This window comes from Phasianus colchicus, chromosome 10, assembly GCF_987193195.1.
Source record: "Phasianus colchicus chromosome 10, bPhaCol1.hap1.1, whole genome shotgun sequence".
Taxonomy (NCBI): Eukaryota; Metazoa; Chordata; class Aves; order Galliformes; family Phasianidae; genus Phasianus; species Phasianus colchicus.
The window spans coordinates 6,499,166-6,517,930 of record NC_143445.1 but is presented as its reverse complement, the minus strand read 5'-3'; the positions used below and the strand labels follow the sequence as shown (position 1 = coordinate 6,517,930).

The 18,765-nt window shown below is 53.3% G+C and overlaps 1 protein-coding gene across 1 annotated transcript; it reads left to right on the top strand.

The window, feature by feature from the left end:
* Positions 1–15,223: 15,223 nt before the first annotated feature.
* On the top strand, positions 15,224–17,240 carry FOXL2 (forkhead box L2). Its single transcript, XM_031596413.2, has one exon. It carries the CDS (start codon positions 15,385–15,387, stop codon positions 16,300–16,302), a length of 918 nt encoding a protein of 305 aa, XP_031452273.1. The 5' UTR covers positions 15,224–15,384; the 3' UTR covers positions 16,303–17,240.
* The last annotated feature ends 1,525 nt before the right edge of the window (positions 17,241–18,765 follow it).

The following is an 18,765-nucleotide window of genomic DNA, read 5'->3' as shown; positions in this document are numbered from 1 at the left end:
ACATTGGAGAACTGTGTTTTTAAATGTCTTACTGTTACACTCCAAACAAATTGCATTGATTTCAAATAGTATCTGTGCTCCAGAATGACTTACATACTTCTAAAAAACTCTCTTCAGAGGGAAACATTTTTGTGATAGTGATTTTTTTTTTTTTTTAATGATACATCTTTTTCCCAACCCCTGGATTATATGCTTGTACGCACTCACATCAGTTCTTAACTGTATGGAAATTGTGTTTCAGTGAACTATTCTGAACTTCTGTAGTCATAACTTCTTGTGATTTTAGTTGCTGTTAAGACCTGTGTTAACCTGGAAATGTGCTGTTGACCTTGTAAAGTCAATGATAAATTTCCATTTGCTTTAGTGACACTGAGAGTTCTCTTTCCTGGCAGTTTCGGCCTCGTACAAAAGGCAGAGTTACCAAATGAAGTGTGTCAGGCTGCAGCAAAATCTTTCTGTAGACTACTGAATATCCAAGCAATGCAGAATGTCTTCTCTACTCACTTTCAATTCTGTGTTATTTAAAAATAATATTAACTTGTGTAGCTAGAAACTGTGGCCTGTTAGATGGTGTCTTTCTATGTATCAAGTCTTTCCTTCATGTATTATACTAAACTGTGTATTAACCAGTGTCTAACTGAGAACTGCAGGCTCTAGAACAAACATTTTCTATTGCAGTTTCTTATTCCAGAGTTGTGATGTCTTATGGAGCACTGTTCTCAAACGAGGAATAGGCGATGAAATCTGATACAGAGATGACATCTGATAGGATGGAGGTGATTCTTTTCAGTTCACTGAATTACACAGTAAATGAGCTTTAAGTAATTAAGTTGTGTATCCAGAGGAATATAGTGGCAACAGAATATCAGATCAGTAACAAATCTTTTTCTGTGGCTGTTTCCAAAGGGTATGTAAATCTGGAATTTTGTTATTACTATTAGGACTAAGGACCATCTTGTTCTGGAGCTGTGATGTGCGAGCAGAGGGCAGCCCTTGCTATAGGAAGCATTACAGACAGGTCTGCTGGAACAGGAGGTTGTGCCACCGCAATGAGGGCAGCAGCACTGGGGTGTTGCACCCCAGCTTTGTTCTCCAAATGGGGAGAGGGAAATGAGCTGGCTTGAGGAACACCTAGGTTGTGTTGGTCTCTAGGTGTCATTCAGCATGCTTCAGCTCCAGGTAGCAGTTCCACATAAACAAACACACACTTCACATCAGCTACTTTTGAGGTTTCCTTCAGAGGCGTGATCCATGTTTATGTTAACTGTGCTTTAATCCCCGTGGGGCTGTGGGAGCGCATGGCCGCACTGTGATCAGGTTGCAGCTCACTGCCAGCAGCTTGGTGTTGTGCTGTGGGCTTGGGCACGTTGTGATAGTTAATGCAAGCAGGTATGGTGAGCTGAGTGCTGAATAAATAATTTGCCTGCATGCACCTCACTTACACTTTCAGGTTTGCAATATTTCACAGTAAAAGTTCAGAGGTTTCCTGTTTTCTTGAGGTGGCAGAAAGAACCTAAACTTGATTCCAGCCAACCAGTAGTAGACCCTAATCAACACAAACCACATTTTTGTTAAGGATCTGGTGAGGAAAGAGAAGCAGTGAAAGGTGTGTCTTTATAGTAAATAAAAAATGCAACATAAAACTAAAAGCTGTGAGTGGTGAATTCAGTACACCTCAGCTCCTGCTGAAGGATCCCTGCAGATACAGGTTCTCCTGCAGAGCAGGGCCCAGACATGGCACCAGGTGAAGCCTACCATTCTGCAACTGCTTTGGGCTGAAAATCAGGAAACCCACACTGCAGAGGTTGCAGTATGAGCCCGGCTGGTACAGGGTTGCTGGATCCTACTTGTAAACTAGCAGCAGGAGCACTTGCTCACAGAGGACCGCCCCGTGACCCGTTTCAGTCAATGAGAGCTTTCCCAGCAGCTCCAGCAAGCTCTGACAAGCTTCCTGAGCATCAGAGATTGCTTTGGTGACCCTGATTAATCCCTGTCTCTGCACCAGGCTGAGACTCAGGGTCAGGCCTGGCAGTAGGCATGGAGCTGACACTCAGGCGGGCATGGGGCGGGCAGCAGGGACCAGACTGTGTTCCTCATGGGCTGACAGAGGCCCCATGCCAGGGCTGAGCTGCCCCACTCCACATCACTGCTGTGAGGCCTGGGACCCCGTTCAGCACGCTGCCTGTGCCCTCACAGCAGGCCTCTGCTGGGTTGCTTCAGCCTCGTTACCTTTATCTGGTCCTTTGGGTGACACCTGTAGGTTTCTTGCATGGGCCACTCTGGGGCCAAACACCCGAGCAGGTGTTCTGATGGGATGAGTTTCTTGCTGTTGTCCTCACAGTGTGTGCAGAGTCCTCATACAACAGTGTGGTAACAACTGCTGATATCAGGTATTTTCTTTGTCTACTTCAAATGTCTGCTTATTCAAACTCCTCCCTCTGCACCTTAGCACCTCTTTGCATAGGTGCATCTAGGAAAAAAAAATCCAAATTAAGTGAAGGTGTAAATTTAAAACAAATTACTTTAATGCCATTAAAATCCCAGGTAGGAATTCTTTTCAGTCTGAGTGCTCTAAACTGGCTTTAACTTCGATAACTTCAGTGCCCCTCATTTGTGAATGAGTTGGGGATTGAAGCTGATTAATTAATTCTCATTAAATCTTAATTTGGTATAACTTTTGTGTCTGCAGGCATTCCACTGAACTACAGGCTGAGAGATGGAATGTCGTTTGGGGCACACTTTTATTCCCAGGACCTGGGTTGCCATTTAGGCATGATACCAGGCAGCAAAAGTTGATTTTTCTTTCTTTCTTTCTTTCTTTTTTTTTTTGAAGATTTATTTCTCAGAGTCACTGTGCTGTTGAGCACTGAGCACTTGTACATTTGCTCCTATCTGCTCAGCTCTCAAAATCTTGCCCCGAACCCTTTAGTTTTTGCAATCACTGCTTTGCTGAACAGCTGGGATTAGTGCTGGCTTCTTATATGGTCTCAAGTATCCTCTTTATCAGATTTTCATTAAGTAATTAACTAAGAAAATAAGTTTGTTAAAGATGCTGTCCATGTCAGCTTTCCCAACTATTTATCTTAGTCTCTCTCTCTTTCTTTCTTTCTTTTTTTTTTTTTTTTTTTGAAACATAATGCAGTGGAATTTAAAGAAATATTCTAAGCTTTGCACTCAGTCATGAAGGGATTATTCAGTGGGGAGCATGTGTGGCACACACTGACCATCCCTGGCAGGTGCTTCCTTTGGGCAGCCTGTGCTGACACTAGGAACACACAGACCATGTCTCAGCAGCTTTTAGCACAATGCTGAAAGCCATGTATTGCACTGCAGTGTTGGTGCACACACGCATCCACATCCAGCAACAACTTGCAGCCTTTGAAACTCGCCCTTATCTTTTTTCAATATAAAATGCCATAGCATTGCTGGGGTTTTTTGTTTTCTGTTTTCTTAAAAGCTCTTGAATTTATATCAAGTATTTAATGGAAAATCACAGTTTTTTATTCCACTTAGTAATTTGGCAGGGGAAAGGCTCTACTGTGTTCTTCCATTGAAGTCCAAAAAAATCTGGCTTTAGGCTTGCTACTTTGGGAAAAGAGCTTTGCCTTGTGTAACAAAGATCCTGCTAATGCCACGGGACGCTCGGGGGTGCGCCGTGTTTTCCTAACACAAACATTTAGCTCACGGAGACTTGCAGAGTTTGGAAAGAAAATGAAAGTACCTTCTGGTAGGGATTGTCTTGTCAATAGATCAACTGATTTTCTAAAAGATTTTGCTTTGTGTAATGCATTATAATTATATGACAGGAGAACAGTGGAGAATACGGCATAGCGTTTCCCATAGGTTTCCTTTCTGAGATAAGAAAGATAAACATTCCGCTTTGCTTCTCCAAGAAGAAGGAAAAAAAAGCCTCCTCCGCGGTTTCCTGAGAGGCGGTTGGATGGGCGATGGTTTCTGTGGCCGAGGCTTTTTGCTTCCAGACAATGATCGGTGCCGTGTGGGGAAGCGGGGCGCACAAAGCGAGGAAGCCCCGCACCGAGGTGTGTGCGCTCGGCTTCCTGCGGCAGCTTATCGCCCGCGGTCCCTGCGCTCCGCTCCAGCCCAGCAGCGCCGGGGACAGCGGCTGTTTGTTTTTGCAGGGCGCTCCCTGCGCTGGGGGAAACGAGGCAGGCTTGGGTCGGATCTCACTTTTTCCTTGGTTGCTGCTACTTCAACTCGGTCAGGAGGAGCAGGACCGAGGTCTGGCTTAGGGTATGCTAGCTTGACTCTGAATGACCCACCTCTGTTTGAGCCGTGACACCCAGGCCAGGGAAATATTTTGCTTAAGCTGGCTTTGCCGAAGTGGGGAGAGAATCTCTGGTTACAGAGCGAAGCCAGCAGCAGCGGTGCCTTTCCGTTTGTTCCACTCTATATGGCACCGCTGCTCTCTGAGTTGTGCAGAAGGGCAAGAAATATCCAAGCATCGCTTTCCCGTTCCAGCTGGGAGATGTGTGCTACCGTGCCCAAAAGCCCGGGTGGCTAAAAAAAAAAAAAAAGCCTAAGAAAATTTCAGCAGGAGAAGGTGTAAAAATCGCAGTGATGCTCTCAGTTGGTGCCTGGCAGGGTAGTGCCAGACACAAAGGGGTGACCTCCGCAGCAGTTTCAGAGCTTTGCAGTTCCCTGCGGTTTTGCTCTCTTGTTTGTCATTTATAACTTCCTTTATTATTCGCAAACCAAGTTTTGTAATGCACTGACATCTGCTGTGTGTTTGACTAATGCAGCCACTAAAGCACTGAAATCAGCCTCATTGCCCACACGGAACAGGACTCTAGAAATAAAACCTAAGAAATGGGGGGTGGGACGGGTGGAGAAAGAGCAGCCACCCTGCGCTGTCTCTTCAAATTGTCCTGGTAGAAGGAGGGGCACAGAAGTACCCCTATGCGTAGATTTCAGTCATGCAAACAGCAGTTGTATTGACTGTAGTTGCTGCAATCCAGCAAGATCTACCATTTGCCTGTTTTCTCTTCTTTTGGTCTAATCAGGAATGTGGTGATGCAATGGCATCCTGATAAATAGCTTCTCTGCCAGTTTTCAGAAACAGTGAAAGCAAAATTCAGAGGAAGGGAAACTGTGAGTGAGTAACCCCACTTGCCTGCACGGGTTGGGATCAGTACATTCTTGTAGGTGCCAGAGCAGCAGCTGCTGCTCAGTAACGTCATGGTTAAAATACTAAACCAAACCGGGTAAAAAATCTCACAGGTAGATAGCACCAAAATTTGCTGTTGATCTAAAACCTGTTTTCAGATTATTGATTTCTGGCAGTGGCACAGGGAGGCAGAGGGGCAGCTGAAAGTGAACCAGAGATGGTCCTTGCATGGCCCAAACCCAGATCACAGCCTGTGCTCCTGCCCACAATACATTTCAGCTGGACATTTCAGAGACCCAAGCAGTACTAATCAGAAATCTTTTACTGAAACAGTTTTAAATGAGAAACTGATCTTTCTCCAAATGAGTAGTTGGACAGTTTTGTTTTTTTATCAAAAGGAGGTGGTATTTCTAATGGGAATCTCGAGCTAAGCTAGGATTTTTGGTTACATTGCTGCTGAAAAGAATTTTTTATTTAAAAACAAAAAGAAAGAAAGAAAAACACTTCTTTTTACAACAATTCTATTAGGCTTCAGGGAGCTTCAGGGAAGAATCTCTTCTACAATGAAGATTCAAAATCTCACAATCGCTCTGGAAAGAGAGGAGCCTCCTGAGAAGTGATGTCTCAAAATAGAGGCTTGTACTAGTTCCAGGGATCACAGACCTGAGGTATGCAGTTGTCCCTCACACAGGTCCCATACAGGTAGCATGAAGGTGATGTGCCTGTGATATAGACAAGACTCTGTGCATGAACATTCAAGTGAGAACAGACAGATGTGTTTTCTTTTTATTTTTTTAACTCCAAAACTGGATGTAAAAACTGTTTTTGTAAATGGTATAGTTTACTAAAAAAACTGGGTTTCAAATCTGCCATAAAATGTAGTTTCTCCTTTTGATATTTCCTAGCAAATGTGCACGATGGCTGTAAGGCCACAGCAGTGCTGCATTAGCACCTAACCAACAAAAAGAACTGAAACAGAAAAGTAGGTTCTCGTTATGAAGAGTCTTAAACAGTAGGGGAAATCCTCCTCCCCTTGAGATCAACAGGGAAATTCCTTTTTAGTTTTAAAAAAAAACAAAATATAACTTCCTATTATTCTGAAAGCCTGTTAAAAGGCTGTGGCATTTCTGTCACTTTGCAATCTTCCCACAAGCAGAGAAAAGAGATGCACCTCTTTCATAAAGATACACCTCTTTACATCTTTACAGCAATTGTACAGGGTTTGGTCCTGAGAAGTAGCCAAAAACATTTTGTTGAGGGCACAAAGCATTAAACAATGACTGACTGACTTTTTTTATTTCACTGTGAGTGTCGTCTGCCTTGAAGGTCTGTGTCAGACTGCCCTTCACTCGTGATTTTCAGTGCTTCTTACAGATAAGCTCTAAATATTTCCAAAGCAGGATAGCTGGCATTAGCAATCAATATTTAGACACACAAATGCGCAGGTATTGTGATGTTGTGAATTACCAAATTCTGAGAAACCACGCATAGAAAAAGTGAGATTAAATGACCAGAGGAACATCTAACTGCAGGTAAAACTCTGCTTCATGCCTAGCAGGAATGATGCTATTTGTGAAACACTTGAAGTACCCAGAAAGTGACATGCTATTTAAAAGCCATGTTATGTGTTATTGATGCATGTGAGTTATTCCAACTCACAGCATCACCTACTAGACACTTACACTTTAAGCAGAGTGCAGGATTGTAATCATTGATGAATTCACTTATCAGGTCATACTGAGCCTATTTTTCCTCACTGGAGTCATGTATAGAGCTGCATTTGTTCCTTGGTATGCACTGTGCATATTCAGAGCTGCTCTCTCTGAGGATGTTAGGATACACAAAGCACTAAAAGCTAACAAATCATTCAAGGAAACAGAAAGGAACAAAAAAATAATTTTAAAAAAGCAGCCAAACCCCTTCATTTCCTCTGCTATTTATTTAAGTCAGATAAAATCAAGGCTAAAAACATCCAGCCTTTTGCCCTGCCCATTGAAAGGGAACCACAGCAGAAGAAAAAGGTTTAATTTTTGGGAACTTGAAAAGTATCCAAATATCTGCAAAATACTTCAGCATATATTCAGTGCAGTGCATGCTTCTGAATTGGACATTGTGAAGCCATTGAACAGAACAGGCTCAATATTCAGCAGCGTGGCACACTGGCTAGTGGATTTCTTATGCAAATAATATTATTTAATGCTTAATATTAGTTCCCTGCAGCACCAAAAGAGTAGAGATGGAAGCTGTGGAGCTAAGCATGAGGAAGAAGTTGCATTATGTTTTTAAATAACATTAAGTGACATTTATATTCTGAATCCTGCTGTTGTGGGCATTGCAGCAGTTCCTATAAACACTGAGGACTCATGCCCTGGAACACCCCTACACCTGGGTAAGTTTGGCACAAGCTGTTCTGACAAAGCTCTCTGGGACTGAAATGAATCTTTGGAACTTGGGGCAATCCTCAGCCTTCCCCTTTCCATCAAGCATTGTCTCTGGGGGCTGCACCAGCCACCACTCATCATGGCATCAAGCAGGGGTTATGGGCCTGTGTCCTGCTCTGCTTATGGGAAGGCTGCTGTCTGCTCAGGCTGTGCTGCTGGCTTGGACCTCTCACTTGAACCCTTGGGACACAGAGTAGAATTGCTTGTGCTTGGTTTGGGCTGGACTCGCCTGTGGGGCTAAGTTGCCTCCGATCACTATTCCTGCAGTGGTTTTATCTCCTTTATTTGATGCAAGGGATAGCTACAAAGTGGGTGAAAAAAGGAAAATAAGTTAAAATGACATTATATATAAGTAAACAACCTATAATAAAATGAACAGCCTGGACTTTTGTCTATGTCTCAAAATGAACTTGAATCAAACCCCTTCTGAGAATCTAGGAAAGTCTGGTTATTTTGTTGTTGTTGTTGTTGTTTGGTCTGCTCTGCATTTCCTTGCTCTCACTGCTACCAAGAGTAGCAGTGCTGGAAAGCTGTGAGTCGAAATGCTGGAAAGCTGATATGCTGATGTTTCTGGCCAGGTCAAAGGGAGAATGGGCTGGAAAAGCCATGTGTGCTCTCCTGTCTGGTAGATTTCCAGTTCAGGTTTTCTTACTCGAAAGGTTGGAATAAGATTGAGACAAACAAAAAGACCTCGGGGTGATTATGCAGACAAAACTTTACTTCCAGAACGAAGATGGCTGAGCTTAAACCAAAATATTCCACATCTGCAAGGCTTCTGTTCTTGCTCTGGATGGAATTTCAGTGTTTCAGTATTGGATCGTGCTTCCCTGGCCACCATTTTGGGGGGACCATTTTGGGGTTTAACAGGTGCCCAGGGGTCAGATCCACCTTCCACCAACACCATGACCTGCATTTCCAATTTTGGGGTGAACTGTATGTAACCTCAAGTTGGCATTAGCAAAAGCTTAGCTCTTTTCCTCCAGAAGGAAGAAAATCACTTCCACCACATCATTCTTAAATTGTTTCTCTGGAGGTTGCGTGTGGTTTGATCCAACAAAGCAGGTTTGTTCTCAGCTCAAACCTAGTTGTGTAATTTGAAATCGTACAATCTTTTTAGTAACATAGTAGTTACATTTTAAAGGAAACAAACCTGTGCTTCAAATTGTTATAAAGTGTAGCATGCATTCATCAGAAGCCCAGCCCGTGTTTTGGGGCAGTTAAACCCAGTGCACCAGCTGCAGGTGGAGAGCGGGGAGATGGCATCACCGTCCTGGTGCCAGCACAGCACTGTGGCAATGCTGCATATCCCTTCCAGATATGGACTAGGTGCAGCCATTCTAGTTCTGAAGGGGATGTGAATGCAGTCAGTGTAGGGGTCTGGTAGTTCTCTCTCATCACATTCTCCTGAGTGGTTCAGCCAGAGCTGCTGATCCGTAAGCACGTGAGAAGCCTGCATATATATGGAGTTGTTCACAAATTGCTCATGTAATTAACATGTACTTGAGAAATGGTCATATTAAAACCAAGGCACTCTGCTCCAGGCTAACTTAGCCCGTTCTGCAAACTCTGGCAGAGCTTGGAGCATCTCTACTTGCTTTTAACTGAACCCAACTGCTGCTAGTGGCTTAGAGATGGAAAAGGAGCATAAGTAGAGTGGTCATAATGCAGATAGAAGTTAATGTGACTACACGTGGACATCTCTATATATACCTTTGCTCTCAGGGCAGCATCTCCCCCACAGAGCCTCCAGAGAGTGGGCAGAGAGCACGCAGTGTGCCCCATACAAATTCTCAAGAAGCTGCTAAGAAAAAGACTTAGTAGGCAGGTATAGTGTCCAAATTCAGTGGCCCTAATGAGTCATTGTGTGCAACTCTCTAATGCTAAAATTAGCGTAGCTGCAAGCATGTGAAAGCATGTCCCATCTGGCCAGCTCTGCTGTAGGAGCGGGAACCCCCCGACATGAGGTCAGAATGGCTACCAGCAGTGCTGCAGAGCAAAGTGCTCCCAGTGAGGACACAGGCAGCAGCTGCCCCGGCTCCTTTCAGCCTCATAGTTTAGGAGCTACCCAGATGCAAACGGCCTCACCGCTCAGATTGTCTTTTAAGAGGGCTTTTGTCAGCAAAGGTTCTCCAGGTAAAGAGCTGCTCTGCTCCCGATCACTACCATTGCAGTTCTCTTGCTATGGTACGGTGCAGACCACTGCCTCCTACATTTAGGAGCTTCTCCTTGTAACCTGAATAACCTTTTCAAATGCTGTTTCTTCAAAGCAGTGACACCCTGGGCTCCGGATGAAAACAGCCCGCAGTAGGTTACGTGATCTCAGAGAGGAGTCACAGCTTAGGTTTGGGACCTGCGTGCTCAGAGAAGGAGTGAAAGGCACAAATTCTCTTTGATGTTTGTTGGAAGCTTTTTTTTCCTGAAGATTCCTTTTCCAAATAATCAAAAATCTGCACCATTTTCCCTAGTTGGATCTTTATGAAACACTGCAGTTTTTTTTTAAACAGTCTGAACAGGTGTGCAGGTTATTGTTCACCTAAAAGCAGTGCTCCATTCTGACAGTGTATCTCTAGTAGCAGTGGGAGAAGGCTGACTTGGCTCTCATTTTGTTGTACAATACCATTAATTTGCAACTTCAGGGTGATCCGGACATCACTGGACTTGTATCATTCTTTTTATTTTATTTTTTTTTTCCACCCAAGCTTTGTAGAAAAATAAGCATCAATTTCTAAGTGCTAGAAGGAGCAGCTTGCTTTGGAAGTTGCCAGACTGACACAACCGATCTTTGCTTCAAGCTTCCTAAAGAGACATAATTTCTACTTTGTCTGAGAAGCAGAGGCCGCCTTGTTTGTTTTTATTTGCAGCATTCGGCAGCAGTGCTGTAGGCCACTAGCTGCAGGACGGCAGTAACACAGGATTATCCTGCCGAGCCCTTACTGCTGAACCCATAACAGCCAACCTGAACTCTGCTGCGGGCTGCCATTTAATACCGCAAGAAACTGTTTGCATTTCATCATGTAACCGGTTGTGTGAATTCAGGAACCTTCCCCGGATCAGGCTGTGTTTTCAGATGAAAGGAAGAAACTACCGAGCAGCAGAGTGAAATGTATCGTTTGTTTTCCTGTAGGCCTGTCCTCTCAGCATAAACAAATACACCGTAGTGAGGGCTGCAGCTTGGCTGCAGGAGAAGCTGGGCACAGAAGGAGGAATATAACGGGGGAGAGGTTGAGGCTGCCCTTTTCGGTGAGGCAGATTTCTTTGATACCAGGGCAGCAGGAAGAGCTTCCAAATGGAATGGGACAGAGTATCTCCACGGTGCCTGCTGAAGGGTGAAACCCCTCTCCTGATCCCCTTCCCCTTCCCTCTGAAATCCACATTGGAATCGGTATAGAATCGAGCCCATTTGGGACTGCTCCCTCAGGCCCTGTTAGACCGACCTTTATTCAATGTGATTGCAGCCCAGATCATAATGGAGTGATTCTGTTCCTCATGAAGCTCACATTATGGATGTACAGCCATCACAGTCTACGGCCTGCTTAGTTTTTCCTGTAAAAACAGAAATCCTTGCACGGCGGGGAGCTTGTACAAACAAGCCTGAAGCTACCCGAATTTTTAGCTTTGCAGTATAAATGGGGGACTAAATTCCCTACTGCAGAACTTACATGCACCTACATACGGTCAGGTTTTTGACAATGAGTCTCATTCATGCAGAAGAAGACACTTGCCAGGTGAATATGTCCTTGTTCCAGCGCCACGCGCCAATAACGCGAGCGAAGGGCGCCCGGGAGCTGCTGGGGTCCGAACCGGGAGCGGCGCGGCGCTGCGGTGCCTCGGGACGAGCGGGGCTGGAGCCGGGTTCTAAAGAGGAGAGCTCTGCGAGCAGCTCCCAGTGTAAAGGAACGGACGCGCGCGCGAGTTTTTCTCACGGAACGGCTCCGCCGAAGCCACAAAGATCGGTTCTGTGGCAGCCGGCGCCGTGCCGCCCAGCGCCGAGCCCCGGGGCCGGGTGTCGATCTGGCGGGGGTGTCCCGGCCCGACCGCTCCCGCGGGAGGCGGAGGAGCGTCCCCGTCCCGGTGTGCCACGGCGGGTCCCGTCCCGTGAGCTGCGGCCCGGCCGCGGCTTCCCGCGGGGTTTTGTGTCGGTCGGTTCCCGTAAGTGCCGGCATGCGGGACAGACCGTAACGGGCCGTGTCTACTTTCGCTCGTTTGTTATGGGAATAAACAATCTACGATCTTAAAGACTAATAGTAGTGGGAAGAACAAGAGGGAAACAAAACAAAAGAAACAAAAAACAAAACAAAACAAAACAAGGGAAAGGGAAGAAGCTAGCAATCCTTGCTGCACGGTAACTCCCCTTTCCCGGATGCTCTACTGGCCGGGCCGAGGACGGGAAAGGCTCCGCAGTCCCGCAGCCGTTCTCGGTCCCGGGGAAGCCGCGCTGGAGGCGAGGCGCTCCGCTCCGCTCCCCGCGGCCGTGCCCCTCCCGCCGGGCTTCGGCTGGCGGCCGGCGCGGGGCTGCCGGCAGCGAGCGCCTTTGGGACCGCGTGGGACCGCGGCCGAACAACGGCCGGTGTTTGATGGAGGCTCCGCCGGCAGGGAGGGAGCTGCAGCCAGCGGCTGTGCGCGGCACGCTCGTTTGCGCTCCGAGAGAGAGAACAATAATAACAGAAATGAAGAAGGGGGAAAAAAAAAAAAAGAAAAAAAAAAAAAAGAAAAAAAAAAGAAAGAAAAAAAGAAAAGGAAAAAAAAGAAAAAAAAAAAGAAAAGAAAAAGGAAAAGGAAAATGAAAAAAAAAAAATAGTTTAGGAAAGAAAGTCTGCCACATTTTCAAACTAACCAACTTGAAACGTTCCAGGTAGCAGCAATCGACTCCACTGCCTGCACGGGGTGAGTAGAAAAAAACAATAGCTCGGGTACCAGAAGCTGAGCGGTGCGTAGCTCAGGGCGGTGGGCAGCGCGGCTCCGAGCAGCACAGCTCTGGGCCGCCGTGCGCAGCACTACTGGCTTTTGGGACACAGTGGAGGATGCCGCGCTCTGATCGGGGAGGGAGACCCGCCCGGCGCCGTACCGATTAATCGATCACGGCGAGGCCCCGGTTCGCAGGGGCTCCTCAGCAGGGTTGCGCAGCCGGCGCTGAGCACCGCTCCGTCCGCCTCCTGCCCCGCCGTCCCGGGGCTGCCCGGGGGCAGCGGTGCTCTGCTCGTGTGCGGGCAGCGGGTGCCCCCTCCCCGTCGCCCCGTCGCGTTCCGCTCTGCAGTCTTTCCGCGCTGCAGCCTGTCCTCTCCGCGGCGGGACGGGGCCGGGCACCGCCGCCTCCTTCCTCCTTTCAGCCTCCCGCGACTCGAGGGTGGCTGCGGGCCCGATGCGGGTACTGCTCCGCCGCCTCCCGCTTTCGCTGCGCCTGGCTTCGTCCGCCTCTGTCGGTCCCCGAGAGCGCCCTTTCCCCAGGTACGCCCGTCGTCCCCGCCCGCTACCCGCCCCGGCTGCTCGCGGTGCTCCCGTGCGACGTCTGTGTGAGGAGCGGTGCTCCCTCAGCGCCGCGCACAGCCTCGGCTTCGAGCCCCGCGACCCGGCGGTGCCGCTGCCCCGGGCGGAGCCGAGGAGCACCGCGGAGCGCTGCCGGAGCCAACCGAGTCCCGCGCGGGGCTGCGCGCTCACCTCGGAGCTGCTCGCCCCGCCGCTCCTTGCGCCGTCCGAAATGCCCCTGCGCGGGGCTGCGGAAGGGGGAAAGAAGAAAGGAGACATTTGAGAAAAAAAAAAAAAAAAGAAGAAGAAAAGAAAAGAAAAATCAACTCTTGAGCCCCTTGGATGTCAAATGTCCTCTGTGAGCGAGCGGGCCCTGGAGAGGAGCCGCGCGCTAGGTTTTGGAGTGAAAAGGGAGGAATGAGCCATTTGGAGGAGGTGATGACACACGCAGCAGTGCTGTTCCACCTGCCCCGGCTCTCGCCGCGGAAATGCCTGCGAGGGGAGCGCCGGGAGCTGCATGGGTGGCCGCAGCGAGAGGCTCGCCCGGCCCTGGAGAGCCCCGCGGCCCCGGCCCGGCGGCACACACAGCTGGGGCCGGCTGCGGGAGCGGGCGGCTGCGGGAGCGAGATGGCCGGGGTCGGGCTGGGCCTGGGGGTGTTGCTGGGCGCCGAGGGCTGTGCGCCGAAAAGCAAGGTGTGTCGTTGGTGTAACTGCATGTATGGAGATCGTGTTTTAGGAACGTGAGTTTCTCGACGGACGCGAGATAAGTGATCAGCCTGCGCGGCTGTAGGTGAAGTGCAGAACTGTATTTTAATCGATAAATACAACAGCTCCCGAAGGGCGATTCATTTTCTCCCCTACAGTTCGTTCCAAATGCCTCTCCCGGAGAGGGAAGCGGGACCCCTGCGCACCTCCCTGGGCACACGCACCGGGAGCGGCCGAGCTACGCCGGGAGCACCGACAGAGAGCTGCCGTCCCTCCGCGCTCGGGTTTGGGCTTGGTTACGAAAAATGTTATAACACGCAAAGTGCGCGGGGCGGGGAATAGCGCTTGGCAGCGATTCACGTCCCAGAGAGGTGAAAGTGGGGCTGCGGGCCGGGTGCGGACCGCAGCCACCGGGCTGCGCGTGGAACTCAGTGGAGCCGCGCTGCTCGGCAGCCCTTGCCGTGAGAGGAAGCCCAGAGCTGCGCTCGGCTACGGCCCCGGTCCCCTGCTTCGGGTTGTGTCCGCGGCACGACTCCGCCGCGCCCCGAGGGCCGCGCAGGTGGGCCGAAGCTCGGCTCCGTGTCTGCCCGCAGCCGGGAGAACAGGGCCGTCCCGACCCGCTGCCGGGGCGAGGGCTGCTTCAGAAAATCGTTTGAAGCATCCTCTGTCCTCTTCGCCTGTTTCTGTGACTGCAGGTAGAACGACGCCGTTAACGATTCGTTGTGACACGGCACCTTTTCAGTTCAGGCTTCTATACCGCCGCTCGCGGAGGCTTCACCTGAAGGCAGAACAGGGGAAGGAAAAGATGCGATCCTCGGGGATGCGTGCGAAATAAGTGGGAGCCCTGCGGGGAGGAGCGCAGGGGCACCACGGACCCTGCCCTGCCCTGCCCCGCTCCGTCCCTGCCCCGGGGCTTCTGGCGGCCCGGCGGCCGTTGCAGGAGGGAGAAGGAGCGACTCGACAGCCCCGCTCCGTGCCACACGGACGGCAGAACCGAGCGGCAGGAGCCTTCCCAACCTCCCTTTGCTCTCCGAACGCGGCCCGGGGCCAAGACATATAAACGCGGCCGCGTGTTGCGGCTGCACTGTGACAGCCACCGGGCAGGGCCGAGCGCGGCGGCTGCCGTCCCGCGGAACAACTCCGAGCCGCGAGCCCGGGGAGGGCGGGAGGGCGGCGGCGACGGCGGCGGGGGCGGCTCGTTCGGAGCCCCCCGCCCCCCCCCCCCCCCGGCGGCGCGGCCGCACCGGGGCGGTTCCACGCCGCGCCGCTCCGCGGGGCCACGTCGGGCCGCGTGTGCGCGGGGCCGAGCGCCGTGACTGCGGGCTGAACCCGGCCGTGCCCAGCGGCTCGGCGGCGATAGGGGAGCGGGCTCCTGACGAAAGCGGAACTCGGCCGGGCCCATACAAATCAGAAAAGAGCCCGGCCGCCGCGGCAGAGGGGAGCGGAGCCCGCTGGGGCAGGGACGCCGCCGCCGCCGCCGCCGCGCTGCACGGACCCGCGGCGCCGCGAGAGGCGCCGAGCGAGCTCCGTCCCGGCCCCTGCTCCGGCGAGCTCCGGGCGGGACGGCCGCCAGCAGCGGATCTCGGCACCCGCACCGCTCCGCACCGGCACAGCTCCGCGCCGGCACCGCGGCGCGCGGCCGCGGGCACCATGATGAGTGGCTACGCGGACGGCGAGGAGGACGCGGTGGCGATGCTGGCCCATGACGGCGGCGGCAGCAAGGAGCCGGAGCGGGGCAAGGAAGAACTGAGCGCCGAGAAGGGCCCCGAGAAGCCGGACCCGTCGCAGAAGCCCCCCTATTCCTACGTGGCCCTGATCGCCATGGCCATACGGGAGAGCGCCGAGAAGAGGCTCACGCTGTCCGGGATCTACCAGTACATCATCAGCAAGTTCCCTTTCTACGAGAAGAACAAGAAGGGCTGGCAGAACAGCATCCGCCACAACCTCAGCCTCAACGAGTGCTTCATCAAGGTGCCCCGCGAGGGCGGCGGGGAGCGCAAGGGCAACTACTGGACGCTGGACCCCGCCTGCGAGGACATGTTCGAGAAGGGCAACTACCGCCGTCGGCGGAGGATGAAGCGGCCCTTCCGGCCGCCCCCGACTCACTTCCAGCCCGGCAAGAGCCTCTTCGGCCCCGACGGCTACGGCTACCTCTCCCCGCCCAAGTACCTGCAGTCCACCTTCATGAACAACTCGTGGCCGCTGCCGCAGCCCCCCGCGCCCGTGCCCTACGCCTCCTGCCAGATGTCCGGCGGCAGCGTCAGCCCCGTCAACGTGAAAGGACTCTCGGGCCCTGCCTCCTACGGCCCCTACTCGCGGGTGCAGAGCGTGGCGCTGCCCGGCATGGTGAACTCCTACAACGGCGTTGCCCACCCGCACCACCCGCACGCCCACCACCCGCAGCAGCTGGGCCCGGCCAGCCCCGCGCCGCCCGCCGCCCCGGCCGCGAACGGAGCCGGCCTCCAGTTCGCCTGCGCCCGCCAGCCCGCCGAGCTGTCCGTCATGCACTGTTCCTACTGGGAGCACGACAGCAAACACGGCGCCCTGCACTCCCGCATTGACATCTAGGGAACGGGTCCCCGCCGCCGCCGCCGCGCAACGCCCGCTCCGGCCGCGCTCTCCTCCTCCGCCTGCGGACGTCCCTCTCTCCGCGCCCGCCGCGGCGGGCGGGCGGCTCCCGGCTGGCGCGGTCTGTCCGCCGGTCCGTCTGTGTGTGTCTGTCTGTCTTCGGAGAGGCCTCGGGGTCGGCTTTTTGTCGCTTTATTTCTGGGGGCGCGGGGGACGCGGTGACTGCGGGCCGCCGCCTCTCCGAACTCTGCTCCTTTGTGACTCGGCCTTCAAACGCTCGGGCTCGGCCTGCGAACAGCACGGCCTTCTCGCCGGGCCCGGGTGCCGCCGGCCGAGCTCGGCCTCTTCCTCCCGCTCCTCTTCCTCTTCGGCCGCAAAGCGCGGCGCTGCTGCGGTGCCTTTCCCCGGGCGGCGCGGGTGGGACTGCGCGGTGGGAGCCCGGGGGGCCGGGACCGTTCGTGAAGGCTCTGGGAGATACGGTTTTTAAAGGAGACGATGTCCTCTGAGGTCTTACAAGAAATTTTATGTAGGTCTAAAAAAATATATTTTGATGTTATAAAAAAAAAAAAAAAAAAAAGACGGTTTCCTATGAAATTTGAATATTTCTCCGTGCTCATAGTATAATTGATAATGAAAGTTTAAACTAGCTCCGTATTTTTGCCCCCATACCTGGCCCGAAATGAATTTCGGTAGGTTCTGCTTTGAGTGCTCGCCCTTTTTCTTAAAACATGTTGATCCTTCGATTTTACATAGATGAATGTGAAAAGAAATAGCGTGTATAACACAGGGGCCAGTTCTTAGCGATTGTGTAAGCGTTTCTGTAAGCTGATAGATGCTGTGGCGTAGTACCGTTTTGGGACCAACTTCTCTAGAGTGGCCTAGCACTGTTAATGTACTTTCTAGCCTTGTAAGGTCTCCAATAAATGCCTTTCTCTTAATATTGTTTTGTTTCTCTCCGCTTCTCCGCGCTGGGACCGAGAAGCGGCAGCGCCGAGGCCGCCGTGTGTCGCTCCGCCACTGCCCGGCTCCGGTTAGCCCTGGGCCCGTCCCGGCGCTCTGCCCGCCGTGCCCCGGCTCCGCTTTTGCTTCTCCCCGCTCACTCGGGACCGCGGAGCGGGGCGATGCGGCGCAGCCCTGCGCCCACCCGACCCGGCCGTGCCTCTACGGAACCGGCGGCCCGTCCGGGCCCCGTGCCGGTGCCGGCGCTGCCGCCGCCCGTCTCTTTCCCCGCCGGGCCGAGGCCCGAGTAACGGCGCACCCCGGGCCCGAGCCGACTCCCGGGCCCGCCGCAGCCTCCGTGCCCGGGGAACGAGACGTCTCGCGGCCCTGCACGGAAACGGGCGCGGCGTACGGAGCGGGGCCGGGGATCTGCGCGGCTCTGTGCGGGCCCCGCGGGACGGCGCCGGGAGGGAGCGCGGCTCGCGGCTCTGTTCCGGCTGGGGGCGGCGGTGCGGGGCGCGGGGGCTGCGGGCCCGGCTCGGCCCGGGCACGGCGGGGAGGAAACGGGGCCGACTCGAACTCCAGCACCGGGAGGGGAAAGGACGGAACGGGGCCGAGGGCGCCGGGGTTGCCGATGTGAGGCTCAAGTTCGTGCCCGGGATCGGCGCTGCATGGTGGTGACGTGACCGTTCCTCGTTCGTTCAGTGCTGCCCGTCCCCGCTCGTTTCCTCCGAGATCCGTCGGGGCCGTGAACTCGGAAGGGACCCCCTCCTGCCGCCACGGGGCCCCGGGGCCGCCGCGCTTCCCTCGGGGTCTGCGGGCGGTGACCCGCGGGGAGCGGCCCCCGCAGCTCCAGCACCCAGCGTCGGGAGCGGAGCGGTTCCCGGCCCTCGGTGCCGTGCGATGCGGGCCGCGGGGCTCTTTCCCGAAGCCCCCGTGGACGACAGGCGGCGGGCATAATGTGCCTCGGGGCTCTCGGGTTGCCCGTGCCCAACGGGCTCTGCTCCGAGATTGCGGGCAGGCGGGGTACAGCGGCTGCTCGTGGCGCGGGGCCGGGTTGTGCCCTCCGAGCGCCCGGCACCCAGCGGAGCCGCGCCGCGGTCGCGCCCTAGGATGTTTTCGCGATTGTTTTCTGTATTTTATAAACAGAGGCGGCACCGAATGTAAACTCGTGTGGTTCAGTAACAGCCTCCGTGTTCGGGGCACGACTGCAGCCCTCGTCTCGCATCGCCCGGGCAGCCCGCTGAGGAGCTCTCGGCCGAGCCAGGCTTGTCCTGCCGCTCCGGGAGCGGCCGCGGCTCCCGTTCATATTCCGGTGACCCTGGCAGGGTTCGGTGGTTCCCTCCCGTTTCGTTGCTGCCCGGGGCGGCGGGGACTGACCCTACTTGCAAGCGCTCGCTCCCCCAGCTTGGGACGCCCGACAGCCCCGCTGCCCCGCGGGGTCGGGCTCCGGACCACGTGAGTGGCCCCAAGTGGGCCGGATCGGGTTCTGTGCCGGGGCTCTGCCGGGTAGGGCTCTGATGC